The sequence below is a fragment of the Glycine max genome, chromosome 14 (genome assembly GCF_000004515.6).
Source record: "Glycine max cultivar Williams 82 chromosome 14, Glycine_max_v4.0, whole genome shotgun sequence".
NCBI classification, from domain to species: Eukaryota; Viridiplantae; Streptophyta; class Magnoliopsida; order Fabales; family Fabaceae; genus Glycine; species Glycine max.
The window spans coordinates 21,605,815-21,622,154 of NC_038250.2; the positions used below are offsets into that span (position 1 = coordinate 21,605,815).

The 16,340-nt window shown below is 34.4% G+C and overlaps 1 protein-coding gene across 1 annotated transcript; it reads right to left on the minus strand.

The window, feature by feature from the left end:
• Positions 1 to 10,591: 10,591 nt before the first annotated feature.
• On the minus strand, positions 10,592 to 15,835 carry LOC100789054 (protein NRT1/ PTR FAMILY 1.2). Its single transcript, XM_006596104.4, has 4 exons — positions 15,609 to 15,835; positions 15,148 to 15,365; positions 11,986 to 12,530; positions 10,592 to 11,661 (listed from the first exon to the last, which is right to left on the minus strand). Exons 1-4 carry the CDS (start codon positions 15,793 to 15,795, stop codon positions 10,773 to 10,775), a joined length of 1,839 nt encoding a protein of 612 aa, XP_006596167.2. The 5' UTR covers positions 15,796 to 15,835; the 3' UTR covers positions 10,592 to 10,772.
• Between the last annotated feature and the right edge of the window lie 505 nt (positions 15,836 to 16,340).

Here is a 16,340-nt window from a genome sequence, read left to right on the forward strand (position 1 = left end):
CTTTCACACTTAAAGTTCGTAGACCACGTCTTTTCCGGTTTTTCCGACGTTTTCCTCGAATAAATGTTGGTGGTGACTCTGCGCATTTTCCTTTCTTGGAAGACGCATCTGTGAGCCCTCACGTCGCCCTTCCGCCGAAGGGTAGGTTGCGACAACCATCAATAGGCTCGCACACATCTACATCGATTAGCTCAGAAGAGCTGGATTGACTAAAACAAAGCATTTAAAAGTAGTTGACACAATATCAGGAACGAGTTGGAACAGCTGATCACTGAAAAAGTTATGAAACAACTAATGTTGTTGTTTAGCCAAATGCAACCCTAGGGAATTATACAACTAGTTGAGCTAGATGTAGCTCCTTCTGGTGCTTGTGTTAGCACAAAGGGAAACTGTGTTGATCCTATCGGGTAGGATCCATACACTAATGCATCAAATAGGTGTGGGTTGTATGTTGTTGACAATCCTCCATGCTTGGTTGCCCTTGAGAATGTTTATAAGGGGTCAACAATGGTACCCCACGTGCCTTTTGATGAGGACATAACCAAGGGCAAGGACCATGAAGCACTTGAAGGGCCCATGACCAGAGGCAAACTTAAACAAGCCCAACACATCATAGAGACAAGGCTGGTCATTTGTATAGCTGCCATTGATGATGATTGAAGGCCCAAGTGGAGAAAGATGAAGGCACAGAGGCAGAGGCACTACCAAGACTACTAATTGTTGTTGAAGGCCCAAACTAACTTGAAGGCCCAAGTTAAATAAGTTTTTAGTTATAATTTATTTTTATTGTAATTTTGGCCCAAACTGTTTAGAAGGCCCATGTCTATTTTTATCTTTTTGTTCAGATACACTATAATTATTTGTTTTTGTTTTCAATAAAGGAACTTTTGGCATTTGATAAAATTTGGTGAGAGTTTCTCTCTGAGTTCCTTGTTGAACCAATCTCAGACTTATCAAGGTAATCCTTGTGGCGTATATCCTGACATATCTTCCTTCATTGGAAGTGGCGTCATCCAAAACTCCGTAGCCTGTATCGAATGATCCGCTCCTACTCAGGTTCACATTATCTGGTATCAGAGCTTCGGCTCTTGATACAGGTTCTATCCTATCCTATTGTTTTTTTCTTTTTTTGGTAATTTGTCCATGTTTCGCTCTTGTTTGCGTCTTGTTGCATTCTTGTTTGTGTCTTTGTTTCGTTCTTGTTCTTGTTTGTTCTTGTCACGTTTTTTTTGTTCTTGTTCTTGTTTCTTGTGTCTTGTGTCTTTCAGACTTTGTGTCAAAAAAAAAAAGAATCTGTTTGAGTTCTTGTTTCTTGTTTCTTGTTCTTGTGCCTGTCATATTGTATTTTGTCTTTTGTTCATAACTTTTGTTTCAGCCTATTCGAATTCTGTTTGGGGTAAAAATTGCCTAATTACCAAATTGCTAAATGGTCAAGTTTGCCTAATGATGATTGCCTATTGAACGAATTCTAATAGTTTGACGTCTAAAAAAAAAGAGATCGGAAAAAAAAAGATAGAAAGAAAAAAAAGGAAGCAATTGCCAAAAAAAAAGTTTGGAAGAGATTTGGGTGTTTGATCTTTGAACACAAATTTAAGGCAGTTAGAGGCATTTTTTGGGAAAATTGCGGAGCCAAATCCCCTTTGGAAATTTGCTTAAGGATTCTCCTCTGAATTCTGAGCGTTTTCACATATAGTGGGCCTCAAACGGACAACCGTAGCAAAAGTTATGAGCATTTGAAGTTTACTTGTCCTATCTGTTGTCATATCTGTTGTCCTATCTAATATCTTATTTGTTATCCTACCTAATATCTTATCTGTTATCCTATCGAATATCTTATTTGTTATCATATCTGTTACCCAAATTAAAGCTCATCTATTATCCAAATCCAATCTAATATATTATTATCCAAATCAGGTCCAAGTTATTATCCCAAATCAAATCTATTTGTGATCATTATATCGTCTTTCCTTTTATTTTATATTACCTTGTGTGTCTAATTTGGTCCATCCAGGAACTTAAGAGGAAACACGAGTGGTAAAAGGCAAGAGGGAATACATTACACAAAAGCCTATTGAGAGCATCAAACACGAGTGTACTACCATCTAAGAGTTAAACACGTGAGTAGAGTGTTGTGAGGTCCTGAAACCTTAATAATTTTTATTGCACACTTTTTTTTTCCTGTTGAATTATGGCTGGAGCAGGTGGTGGTGGTGACGAGTATCATCAGTTGGACGAAGCTCAACGTCTGTTACTGGATGCGATGAATGCACAGATGCAATGTTTGCTGGACCGTACCAATGAGGAGGTCTATGGACGACTAGAAGCTTTGGAGAACCAAGCCAATCAGAATGCTAGATGAAATATAGATGGGAATAGAGGTAACAATGGCGGTAATGACGGACCGAGGCAGAACCGGGTTGAGGGAGTAAAGCTCAATGTTCCTCCCTTCAAAGGCATAAGTGATCCAGATGCCTACCTGGACTGGGAAATGAAGACTGAGCACGTATTTGCCTGCAATGACTACACTGATGCGTAGAAAGTCAAGCTAGCAGCAGCTGAATTCTCTGACTATGCCCTTGTTTGGTGGCATAAATACCAGAGAGAAATGTTGAGAGAGGAACGGCGAGAGGTAGATACATGGACTGAGATGAAAAGGGTGATGAGAAAAAGGTATGTGCCCACTAGCTATAACAGAACCATGCGACAGAAACTCCAAGGGTTGTCCCAAGGGAATTTAACCGTTGAAGAATATTATAAAGAGATGGAAATGGCGTTAGTGAGGGCCAACATCGAAGATGACTCCGAAGACACAATGGCCTGTTTCCTGAATGGTCTAAACCCTGAAATCAGAGATGTTGTTGAATTACAGGAGTATGTGGCATTGGATGACTTGTTACATAGGGTGCTCCAGGTTGAACAACAAATTAAAAGAAAAAGTGCAACACGGAGGAACTCACCCAATACTTACAACCAAAACTGGGCCAACAGATCCAAGAAAGAGGGAGGTAATTCGTTCCGACTTGTAGCCACATCCCCGCATGGAAAGTCAGCAGCGTCCAGTGTAGGTGGAAGCAAACATAACACCTCCACTTCCTCATCCAATACTGGAACCAGAAACATAAAATGTTTCAAGTGCTTAGGCAGATGACATATTGCTTCTGAATGTCCAACCAGGAGGACCATGATCATGAAGGCTGATGGAGAAATCACTAGTGAGTCTGAAATCAGTGAAGAAGAAGTGGAAGAAGAAGAGTATGAGGAGGAAGCTATGCAGGGTGATATGTTGATGGTGAGAAGGTTGTTGGGAAATCAAATGTAGCCACTGGATGACAATCAAAGAGAAAATATTTTCCACACCAGGTGTGTAATTAATGGTAAGCTGTGCTCTTTAATGACAATCAAAGAGAAAATATTTTCCACATTTGTGACCAAACTGAATTTGGAAACTAAGCCCCATCCTAGACCATACACACTTCAATGGCTTAGTAAAGATGAAGAGGTAAAAGTGACTCAACAGGTTGAGGTGTGTCTCACCATTGGGAGATATAATGACAAGGTGTTGTGTGATGTGGTCCCAATGGAAGCGACCCATGTGCTGTTAGGAAGACCGTGGCAGTATGATACCAAGGCAGTGCATGATGGCTTCACCAACAAAATCTCTTTCAAGCAAGCTGACAAGAAGATTGTTCTCAAACCGTTATCTCCTCAAGAGGTTTCTGAGGATCATATAAAAATGAGAGAAAAGAAAAAGAGTGAGACACTTGAGAGGAAAAAGAGTGAGACACTTGAGAAGAAAAAGAGTGAGACACTTGAGAAGGAAAAGAGAGGAAAGAAAAAGAGTGAAACACTTGAGAGGGAAAAGAGAGAAAACAAAAAGAGTGAAACACTTGAGGGCAAACAGCTTTATTTAGCAACAAAAAGGGAGGTAAGGAGGGTGCTTTGTGCGAGACAACCCCTCTATTTATTGTTTTCTCAACGTCAGATGTTGCATGCTAAACCAATTGATGAATTTAAATTGCCTTCTAGTATTCAATCTCTTCTGCAGGATTTTGATGATGTGTTTCTGAAAATGGTTACTATAGGCATAATGGATTCTTGTTTAAAGCAAATAAATTGTGTGTGCCTAAGTGTTCCATTAGAGAGTTGCTTGTGAGTGAATCACATGAGGGGGGTTGATGGGACACTTTGGGGTTCAAAAGACCTTGAAAATTCTGCAAGAGCGTTTCTTTTGGCCTCATATGAGGCGTGATGTGCATAAGTTTTGTGGTCATTGCATTGTGTGTAAACAAGCTAAATCTAAGGTTAAACCTCATGGATTGTATAATCCTTTGCCTGTTCCTGAATATCCTTGGACTGACATATCTATGGACTTTGTTTTGGGGCTGCCCAAAACCAAGAATGGAAAGGATTCTGTGTTTGTTGTTGTTGACAGGTTTTCTAAGATGGCACACTTCATCCCTTGCAAGAAAGTGGATGACGCTTGTCATGTGGCTGATTTGTTTTTCAAAGAAATAGTGCGGCTTCATGGATTACCGAGGAGCATTATCAGTGATAGGGATGCAAAATTCCTTAGTCACTTTTGGAGGACCTTGTGGGGTAAGATTGGTACTAAATTGTTGTTTTCTACTACTTGTCACCCACAAACTGATGGTCAAGCTGAGGTAGTCAATAGGACTTTAGGCACACTGCTTAGGACTACTTTAAAGAAAAATCTTAAATCTTGGGAAGCCTGTTTGCCTCATGTTGAGTTTGCTCATAATCGGGCTGTCCATAGCACAACTAATTGTTCACCATTTGAGATAGTGTATGGATTTAATCCTTTGACTCCTCTTGATTTGTTGCCTATGCCTAACATTGCTATGTTTAAGCATAAGGATGCACAGGCTAAAGCTAAGTATGTGAAGAAGTTGCATGAGCAAGTGAAGGCTCAAATTGAAAAGAAAAATGCGAGCTATGCAAGGCAAGCCAACAAAAGCAGAAAGAAAGTCGCGCTTGAACCAGGTGATTGGGTTTGGGTACACCTGAGGAAGGAGAGGTTCCCAGAACACAGGAAGTACAAGCTTCAACCTAGAGGAGACGGACCATTCCAAGTGTTGGAGAAGATCAACGACAATGCCTACAAGATTGACTTGCCTAGTGAGTATAATGTAAGTGCCACTTTCAATGTGTCTGAGCTATCTCTTTTTGATGCAGATGGAGGGGCCTTGGATTTGAGGACAAATCCTTTTCAAGAAGAAGGGAGTGATGAGGACATAACCAAGGGCAAGGACCATGAAGCACTTGAAGGGCCCAGACCAGAGGCAGACTTAAACAAGCCCAACACGTCATAGAGACAAGGCTGGTCATTTGTATAGCTGCCATTGATGATGATTGAAGGCCCAAGTGGAGAAAGATGAAGGCCCAGAGACAAAGGCACTACCAAGACTACTAATTGTTGCTGAAGGCCTATGTCTATTTTTATCTTTTTGTTCAGATACACTATAAGTATTTGTTTTTGTTTTCAATAATGTAACTTTTGGCATTTGATAAAATTTGGTGAGAGTTTCTCTCTGAGTTCCTTGTTGAACCAATCTCAAACTTATCAAGGTAATCCTTGTGGCGTCTATCCTAACTTATCTTCCTTCATTGGAAGTGGCGTCATCCAAAACTCCGTAGCCTATATCAAACGATCCGCTCCTACTCAGGTTAACATCACCTTTGGCCAATGATATGATGAAGGTGGATGTTGAAGAAATTCGAGATGTCAATGCTCATGTTCCTATACCTACTAAAGAGGTTCAGTTGGTGGGGCATGCCTTGAACACCTTCATTGTTTTGCCAAAACATCTTATATGACCCTTTTTAGAAAATGTATTTCCTTTTTGTTGCATTTATTATTATTAAAAAGGATTTGTTACAAATAATGTATTGACTATCATTAACATATGTTTATTAACTGCATAGGATAAACATGTATCAAAGGGACTGATGATGCCTATTGATAGGCTGAAACCTAATGATGATCTCCTTTACCAAATGACTTTGATGATCCTGCAACTTCTCCTCAAACCCATGCATAGGTGTCATGGGAAGCAACTATGTTTGGGGAGTGAACAATGATAATGTTCACTTGTACATAAAGCATAAAGATCTTGGGGAAATAACACGTGGTAGTCAATGTTTGAACATCATTGTTATACAATTGTGGATTATGTAAGTAAATTTTAATTATAGTCCATTACCTAATTGATTGTATTAAATTGATGCATATTTTACTTTATTTCAACAAAAATAAGCATATGAATGAGTTAAGTTTGTGATCGGGGAATGACTCTATGTATGGATTCCTTGAGCCATAATTCATATAGATATTAGGACAATCGCGATTGAATCTGAGTATTATATTAAAAAATGGATGCAAAATTTACATAGAGATGTATACCTAGGAGCTTTCTGTTGGATCGAGTGGTCTCAGAATAATTAAGAAGAGGGGTTGAATTAATTACTCCTAAACCTTTACTAATTAAAAATTTACTCTTCTAAGGCTTTTACTATGTTGTTAAGAGAATAAGGAGTAGAAGAGAAACTTAACCAAAAGTAAAAGTGGAAATTAAAATGCACAGCGGAAAATGAAAGAGTAGGGAAGAAGGAGACAAACACACAAGAGTTTTTATACTGGTTCGGCAACAACCCGTGCCTACATCCAGTCCCCAAGCGACCTGCGGTCCTTGAGATTTCTTTCAACCTCGTAAAAATCCTTTTACAAGCAAAGATCCACAAGGGATGTACCCTCCCTTGTTCTCTTTGAACCTAGTGGATGTACCCTCCACTAGAACTAATCCACAAGAGATGTACCCTCTCTTGTTCTCAGTCAAACCCAAGTAGATGTACCCTCTCCTTATACCACAAAGGATGTACCCTCCAATGTGTTAAGACAAAGATCTCAGACGGTTAAACCTTTGATACTTTGTGAATGGGGATACAAAAGAATTCTCAAGCAGTTATTCCTTTGAACACTTTTGTATAAGGGAATGGGAAGAATCAAAAGAATTCTCAGACTGTGTTATTTTGAATTCTTTAACAAGGGAGAAGGGAGACACAAAAGAATTCAGGCGGTTAGTCCTTGGCGAATTCTTTTTGGCAAAGGGAGAAGAGATGAAAAGAATGAATAGCACAAGTTTTCAAGGTTTAGAAAACCAGAAAACTTTGGAATGCTTTTGGCACAAAGAAGAAGAAGAAGTTCAAAGAGGTTCAGGGCTTGTAAAGGATTGTATAAGATTGATTGGAAAAGTGTATGAAAAGCAAATCAAAGTCTTGCTTTTATAGACTCTTCATGTCTGGCCAAGAAGACCATTTAGAAGAGTTATAACTTTTAGAAAAACTTAAAACCAATTTGAAAAGTCAAAAAGCCATTTGAAGAGTTACATCTTTTGATTTATTCAGAAACAATCACTGGTAATCGATTACCAAATCAGTGTAATCGATTACACAAAACTTTTATGTGAAAGGATGTGACTCTTCACATTTGAATTTGAATTTCAACATTCAAAGGCACTGGTAATCAATTACCAAAACATTGTAATCGATTACAGCTTTTTTAAATCAATTGGAACGTTGTAAATTCATTTGAAAACTTTTTCAAATCCATTTTGCTACTGGTAATCGATTACCAGAGAGTAAAAACTCTTTGGTAAACATGCTTTGAGAAAAAATCCATGTGCTACTCAATTTTTGAAAAAACATTTTCATACTTATCTTGATTAAGCCTTCTCTTGATTCTTGAATCTTGAGTCTTGAATCTTGATTCTTGAAATCAACTTTCCTCTTGAATCTTGAAGTGTTCTTGATTCTATCTTGAATATCTTGAACTCATTCTTTGATTGACGTTTGAGCTTTTTGTCATCACCTTTGTCATCATCTTTTGTTATCATCTTCGTTATCATCAAAACATCTTTGAATCATTCTTGATTCATCATGAAGCTTTGCTTCTACACTTTCTTGAATGAGTAAGTAAAACATAACAAATACGTTTAAATAATGTATGCATCACAATAACTTAATGTTCTCCAATGCAATGGACATTGGCAACTTGTGGTTATATGTCCTAAGAACAATGTTGTCGCCTTATTTCATTCCTTGCACAATAAACATGACAACTACTTGAGAGGAATGGTTAATAGGTTAGTTTTAATTTGTAACAGATTTACTTTATCCTTAGTATTATACATAAATATTTTAGTCTTGAAATATACATGTATGTTTCTCTTAACCAATACTTTGAAGGGATTCAATGATAAACACAGAAGTAAATCTGAGGCAAATGCTAAATGGATTTAAGTAATTTAAACAATGTTTGATCTCTTCAAAATGACAATTTATTAGTTTGTACACTAATTTTGGGATAAAATTGAATTTAGTGTAATAAGCAAAGAGGAAGTACTAAGTGTGGCTATTACGTCATGTATTGGATGTCAACCATAAATCTAAGAGGTTTCAAGGATAATTGGAAAATGTTAATTGTTTACTTCATAACATATTTTCATTTATTATAGTTGTTATTATTTAGATTGATTAAGTTATGTTTTATTATATGATGCAAAATTTTACTAGTCGAAGAGCATTGAAACCAGAGAAAATGAAGGCAATTCGCATTGAGTGGACAAAATATTTACTAAGAATTAGAAATGAAACATTGAGTGCTTAAGGATTCTTAGAATTGTTAGAATTATGTTTTGCATAGCTTATAAATGGCATTTATTAATTTGTTCATTGTTTGATGTAATTTGGTATATTTTAAACTTGTTTCATTTTCATTCTAGGTTTAGTATATTTTATATTTACACTTTAAGTTTTTCTTTATTTAATTATATTTATTTGAATATATATATATATATATATATATATATATATATATATATATATATATATATATATATATTCATATTGCCTGGTTCTAGATTTAATTTGCAAATTCTAGATATGAAATTTGCAGGTTGATTTCATTTAAAAAAACAGACAAAACATTAAAAAAATTACAAAAACAACATCATTTATGTCAAAACCGACATTGTATAATACATAACAATATCAGTTCTGACCAAAACTGATATTGTATAATAACAAAAACAACATCAATTTTGATCAAAACCGACATTGGTTTTGGTCAAAATTGATGTTGTTATCTACTTACAACATCAGTTCTGACCAAAATCGATATTGTATAGTATACAACAACATCAGTTTTGCCAGAACCAATGTGGTTTAGTACATAACAACATTAGTTTTGACCAAAATTAGTATTTTTTTTTCTTGTTATACTACATTAGTTTTGGGAAGAATTGATGTAAATGAGGGTTTCAACATTGGTTTTATAACCGATGTAAAAAATGACCTACCTTTGACAATGAAAATATCAACATCGATTCACAACCGATGTTAAATGTACTCTAGAATCAATGTTAATGATCTATTTTCTAGTTATGAATGTTATTACTACTTGAAGAAACATAAATTGTAAATTATGAATGTGCAATGTAACAAGGCTCCTTATCATGCACTTAAGAGATTAGATAATAGAGGTAATTAAACATAATGATCAGAAGTAATTAACGTTGGTACAAAAGTACTTATTCTACTAATATGAGCCAAAATGGTCATTATTCATAAACAACTATGTGTTGTATTATCAAGAGTGACTAACCAAAGAGGTTGAAGATTCTTATTGCTGAGCAAGATTAGGATTATTCATATTACACTAAAAATGTAAGTATATAATGAAGTATATAATAATTTTTTCCAGTGTAATTGCACCTATTATTTTCAATATTTTAAATACATATTTTTTAAAATATGCATATTTAAATTATAGAAGCTATACATCGAATTTAGAAAGATGTCTAAAATTACAATTGTTAATTTTGAATAACTAAACATAATATTTCAATCTTATTTTTATATTTCAATCTTATGCCAAAAATATCCCATACAAAATGAAAACATTCACTTTTTTTATATAAAAAATGAAAATATTCACTTCATGCAACGAAACCAATATCAAAATCAAACTTTTAAAATAAATTAGAATTAAAGAAAAATTTAACAAGAAGACAGATTAGAGAAAGAAATAATTTCTACGTTGACAAAAAAAGAATCAGATAAAAATATATTCTTTTTGTTTACCACTAAGCTGTTAACGATGTTAATGATACAAATTTAAAATAATTGTGGAAATTTTATATTTAATAAACTTCACATTATTTGTATTGAATACATTTTTCATAATAATTTTATCAAATTTAAGGTTATTCCTTTTACTCATCATGGGCAATGAAAGGATGTAATTGAGATCATTAAAATATAAGTTTTATAGTTATACTGTGATTGCTAAACATTATCACTATCTAGTATCATTTTGTGAGACATTTTATTGTTATGTTGAACAATTTAAGTTCCATTTATGTTATACTGTCTTATCTCAAGTCAGGTACAGGTATGGTACCCATAACCGTGCAATGTAGGTAAACACAATGATCAATTCAATGAAATAGAAGAGAAAGAAAGAAAGAAAATAATGTAAATAGGAAGAGTTTTATAAAATAAAGGCTACTGATAATGGTATAACTAAGTTTATTACCATGCAAAAGTTTCCACTACAATGGCAGTATTTAGCGTGGGAAAGATACCTTCATATTTAGCGCGGATCTACAATTAACCTTTTAGTTTTACACAAAAACAAGTTACAATACTACAATTTCTCAAGCGTTTACAGTACATGTTGTAAACTAAAGAATAATCTAGGAAGTATGTAACTCCCTGTAATCAAATTTCTCTTCTTCCTTGCCTGCTGAAGCTCCAAGTGTTTGCCCTGGAGGAGGACCATAGGCACAACTAATTGCAAGAAAGTAGAGGTAGTTAATTAAACCTATGCAAGTGAGCAGTGCATAATAGTAATTCAGATGTGCCCTGTTAATGTTGGTTGCTAACCAGCTCTCCTCCCCTCCTACACTAGTGACCTTGTCCACAATGTTCACTAACACACTCCCTACTACACTAGCAGCAGCAAGTTCAAGAGTGAAAAGAGCCATTGCAAAACTAGACATGGTCTTGGGGATATAATTGTAGAAAAACTCAACCTGCGCAACAGTGTTAAAAGCCTCGCCTATTCCAAGCAAAATAAACTCGGGAAACAGCCAAAAAACTGACATGTCAATTATAGCATTAGGTTGGTCCTCAAAGCCTTGTTCAATGGCCGCATTTCGTCTAATAGTTTCAACTACAGCTGATGTTCCCTTAGCTGCGCATACAAACAACAATCCAATCCCAATTCGAGTTTTACTACCGAATCCATTCGGCAAGCCCCTGTATTTGGCTAGTAGAGGTACCATTATGCGGTCATACAAGGGAATGACTATTGATAAGGTCAATATCATGATAAGATTGAAGGACCCTGCAGGCATCTTGAAATTGCCAAATAACCTTCGGTCCAAGGTAGTTGCTTGGAGGGTAGAGAATGAGCCTTGGGACACCATCATCAAGACGCCCGAGGACCACATAGGTAGGAGTCTGACCAATGATTTTAGCGACTCTACTTGTCCCACTGTGCATTGGCTCCACGGATCTGAAACTGATACATCAGGGTTTGAGACTGTCCCAGTATTTTTTATGCAAGCTTTGTTCAAACACCTGTAAAATAAGGTAATGTCAATTCACTCTAAAAGTGTTCAGTAAAATATAATAGGACAGGAACCTGTTACATGTCTATGTGATAGAATTTTCTGCACTCCCAAAAAAGTAGAATTTTGTCAAGAGGCTGAAATATTCCTCATGAAGAAATAAAGACAATGACAAATTACCTTGAACAAAGTCAAAAAATGATTGTCAATATCCAACATATGATCATAATTGGAGATATCATTTGCTGTTTCCCACATGAAATATATGGGGGGAAAAAAGTATTTGGGAAGTGAAATTGCAAGGAAGTTAGATCATGAGGGCAAACATAAGTACCTAAGGCTATCAGTAGGGATCATCGGCTCAGAATCACGATCTTGATAGAACTGATCAAAGTTGCAATCAGGAAGACTAAGTTTTCTGTTCTTTACGGCCACCACAGCTACTTGCACAAAAGTAGTGAGTAAGCTGTGACCTGGCTTCACTTTGACATAGAATGGCGAACCGAGGATGAAACTGGCAGCCGATATGAACATTAGCAAAGCAGGTAGTCCAAATCCAATTTTCCATCCTAGATTTTCTTGAATGTACACAATTACACTCAATGCAATCATGCTAGATATTGCAATTGAGGTATAATACCAATTAAAGTAGCTATCCAAGAGCCTCTCATCATTAGATCTTTCTTTAATTGTCAGTTGATCTGCTCCAAAGGCTATGGAACACGGTCTGACGCATCCAGCTCCAATAGAAATTAATCCCATTGAAAAGAACAACAGAGCTAGTTGGACTGCTGTAGCAGAGTTGCAGCCTAACATGTCTGATTCACGGGTAGGTTTTAGGTCAGGTATCATGGCAGTTAACCACAACATGGTTAAACCCTGTGAAACAAAAATATTATGAAAACAATTGGAAAGTGAGCATCAAAAGAATCATTTATCTCATGTCTTTCTAAAGATATTTCCTATATTGGAAAACACAGCAATGGAGCACTATTGAGCACCCTTTGAAAGAGTACACAAAACCAAGCCATGGCTGATGAGTGATGACTCTAGCCTACACCAGCTAAAGCCATTAGCCAATTACAAATAATAAGTAGTGTGCTTACACGACTATGATTGAATTTCTGCAAGAAGTTCTAAAAGCTTCTATAATTTAAAAAGAAGACTATGCTACAATACAAGTGTTTAGGCATCTTGGAATTAGATCAGGTAAGTTGCCTGAAGCAACTTTCTGAGCAAAGTTTTATAGGTTTCATTTAATCATGACACAGATAAAGCTGGCCAAGAAAGATTTGCATTCTTAGCAGCTCCAACCAGTAGGTTTCGGGTTTTTTGTTTTTTTTTTTGTTTTGGCAAAACATACTTGTTTTGAAATAAAAAAGAATAACAAATTTATAAATTTGCCGAAAGATTTCTGACTTGTTTGTTGTGTTACAAGTTAATCGACACCTACAGGAATCAATTCCATGGTTTTAATCAAAACCAGTGCTACTACGAAAACTTCAGTAACTGATTTTACAAAACGCATTAGTTGGCAAATCTCTGTCCAATTTGCTATTCCACAAAGTTACATGTGTTCACCAAAGATAGTGGGAGCTAAATTTTCAAAAGTCCAAATAACCAAATTCATGCATACAGCATGTACGTGTATTGATGAGCTAAATTATTTAAGAAATTCTGTAATTTTTACTAATCGTAAAGCACAGACCCATTTTAGAAAAACAAACAAATACAAAAACGGTTATCCTTTAGTACTTGAATTTCCTTTTATCCGCAGCCCCAAAAATTAAGGGGAAAAAAAAAAACAAAACTGAAAATTCAATTTGACAACAGAAAATAGCCAAGTTTTTCCTGAAGCGTCAATCATATTACTCCTGAACAATGGAAACTATAATTTGCAGTCCCTAAATATGTATTTAATCGTCAGATTGGTCCCAAAATGGTTAACCAGTCAAATTAGTTGCAAAATTTTCATGAAAAAGGACTATTCAAATTTTACAATGTGTTTATATATTATGTTTTTATTCGTGGTTATAATTTGTTTATTTAAACTCATCAATAAAATAATATAATTATAATGCCTAGTCAGCGAGTCGATCATGAATTCCCAATAAATGCTAAGATGATTGACTTCTATAATAATTATTCTAAAAATACTTTATTAACGGTGTAGAAATCTTTAGACTTACTACCATGTATCAAAATTAAAATCTGAAAAATTCAAATTTCTAATTATTTATAAAAGTTATTTTAATTTGAGTAACTTTTTAGAAGTCTATAAGTACATAAAAATCCTAAAACCACTTTTTAACTTCCTATAATTATAATTAAATAAAAATATTTTTCCTTTTTTACAAAATTTCATTTCAAATTTAATTTTTAAGTACTTTTACTATCAACCAATTAAAAATTATTATTATTATAACTTTTAAGATAGTGATTATTAAAAATCAATAAAATTATTATACATAATAATTTGTAATTTGTATAGTTAGACAATAACGTAAAGATTCTCACACCATCAATATATATAACATTTACTCAATTTTGAAAGACATATTTTCTTACACAATTTAAAACCTCTTTTAAATGTAAACAAAACAACACTAATTTGATTAAAAAACACATCAGACCTCTGTTAAGTGTTCTTTCAGAGAAATCATTATATGGCTTGGGACAATTATGGTGCTGCCTAATCTCTATATAATACATAGTTGAATATTATTAATTATTTTTCTTAAAAAGATATAGAAATTTCTCAAAGAAAAATGATATACAAATTGGTTAGGACCAATATTTTAAAAATGGGTTCGTGACTACTATTTCGACAGTAATGTCAAGGTTTTTTGGAGTGTTTGCAAGCACAATGCAGCTGCAATTATGGCCTCAGAAGTCACATTTGTCCATTATTTCTCCCAATATCATGAAATGCAACAAAATTATAATCAATGAAATTTAAAACCTTGACCGAAACCATGGAAATGTACTGATTCAAAAGTATTAGGCGATCTACTACCATCACATGTCCATGGTCCCAACCAATATTTATACAACACTTGTTTAAATTTTACAATTTACAGGAAAAAAAATTAATTACACTTGATTATGTATCATGTGAATATTAATAAGACATGGTATTTTTTTATTTATAAGAATCAAAAACAATATTAGAAGATTTATAATAATTTATGGATCCTATTTAATCAATTAAGTTAAATTTTTCCCTAGAGGACCATGGTAATTTAAAATCATCTAATAATTTTCAGTTACTCAATATATCTAATAAGAAAAAAATATGATATGTACTACTACACTAACTAATACTACATAATCATTAAACTAATATAATCTAATAACTAGACAATTACTTCTTCAATCAATTAGAAGGTTATAATTCAGTGGACACGTGTAAAATTGAAACTATTATTCTTTTTTCTAAGTACACTAATAACAAGAATCTGTCAATAAAAAATAAATAAATAGAAAGTAGACTTACAAGAAGGCTGGAGAAGGAACCGATAGCAATGACGAGGAATCGACCCAAGTAAGAATCTGAGAGGAATGCCCCGAAGATGGACAAGATGTCGGACGCGGCAGTCCAAGTGTAAATTACGCTTGTGCCCTTCGCAATAGACATGCGGTATTCGTCCCTCAGATACAGTATCATGTTGGGCATGATTCCGTAGCTCGCCACTTTCTCCAGAGACTCGTTCACTGATCGAGTCCAGAATTGAAGTTAGCAAAATGACGTCGTTTATTGATGGTTATTGTCATGGTTTTAAATTGCGCTTCACTTCATAATAATCTTTTCAAATTTTTTTACGTCCACAACTACATCGCAATCATAACTACGACCAATAAAAAGTTTTTTATTTACTTACAGCGACGACCGCAACCGTAATTTAAAACTTTGGTTATTGTAATTGAAGTTAAAATGAGTGAGGGAGCGAGTAATACCTATGATGAAGGGCATGGTTCGTAAGCCACCTTTTCTCATTTGAGAAGAAGATGGAGTGCCATTTTCTAAGAGCTTCTCGTTGGTGGCACCAGAGGAATCCATCATGGCTTGTCGTTTCTTTGAACTATGACGTTGAATGGAAAGGCAATAATGCAAGATTTTGAGGGGGTTGAAGATATATAACATTAAAAAAAAAAATCTCGCTGTCCACGCTCATCTCGAGTTCAACTTTTTAAGTATTTTCTTGAGTTTGAAGCCATCAATTATTATTCTTTTGATAAAAAATAAAAAAAGTCGTAAAAGTTAATACTATTATTGTGTGCATTTCCTTTGAGTTTAAAGTCATCAATTTTTTGTGCTTTTCCTTTTCTCAGGCCCGGTCCAACATATTTAGAGGAGGCCTGATCCAACACATTTAGAGGGTTAAAGGAAATTTAAAATGAAATCTTTTTTAGTTTGATAATTTTTTTTGAAAAAAAAATTAATATTCTTATTGAAAATTTATTTTCTAGCTTTTAAGGATGCTAAGGTATTTATTAAATTATTATAATCAATTTCTTTTAACATTTTTTTCGATAAATGTTAAAATTAATACATTCAATCTTTCTTGAGAATAAGATTTAACTAATTTTAATTTTGAAAATGTTTTTCTGCCGAAGCAACACTTACCGAAATCGTTAACATTATTCTATAATTAATAAAAACATTTGGAAAATAATTAATTCTTTTTA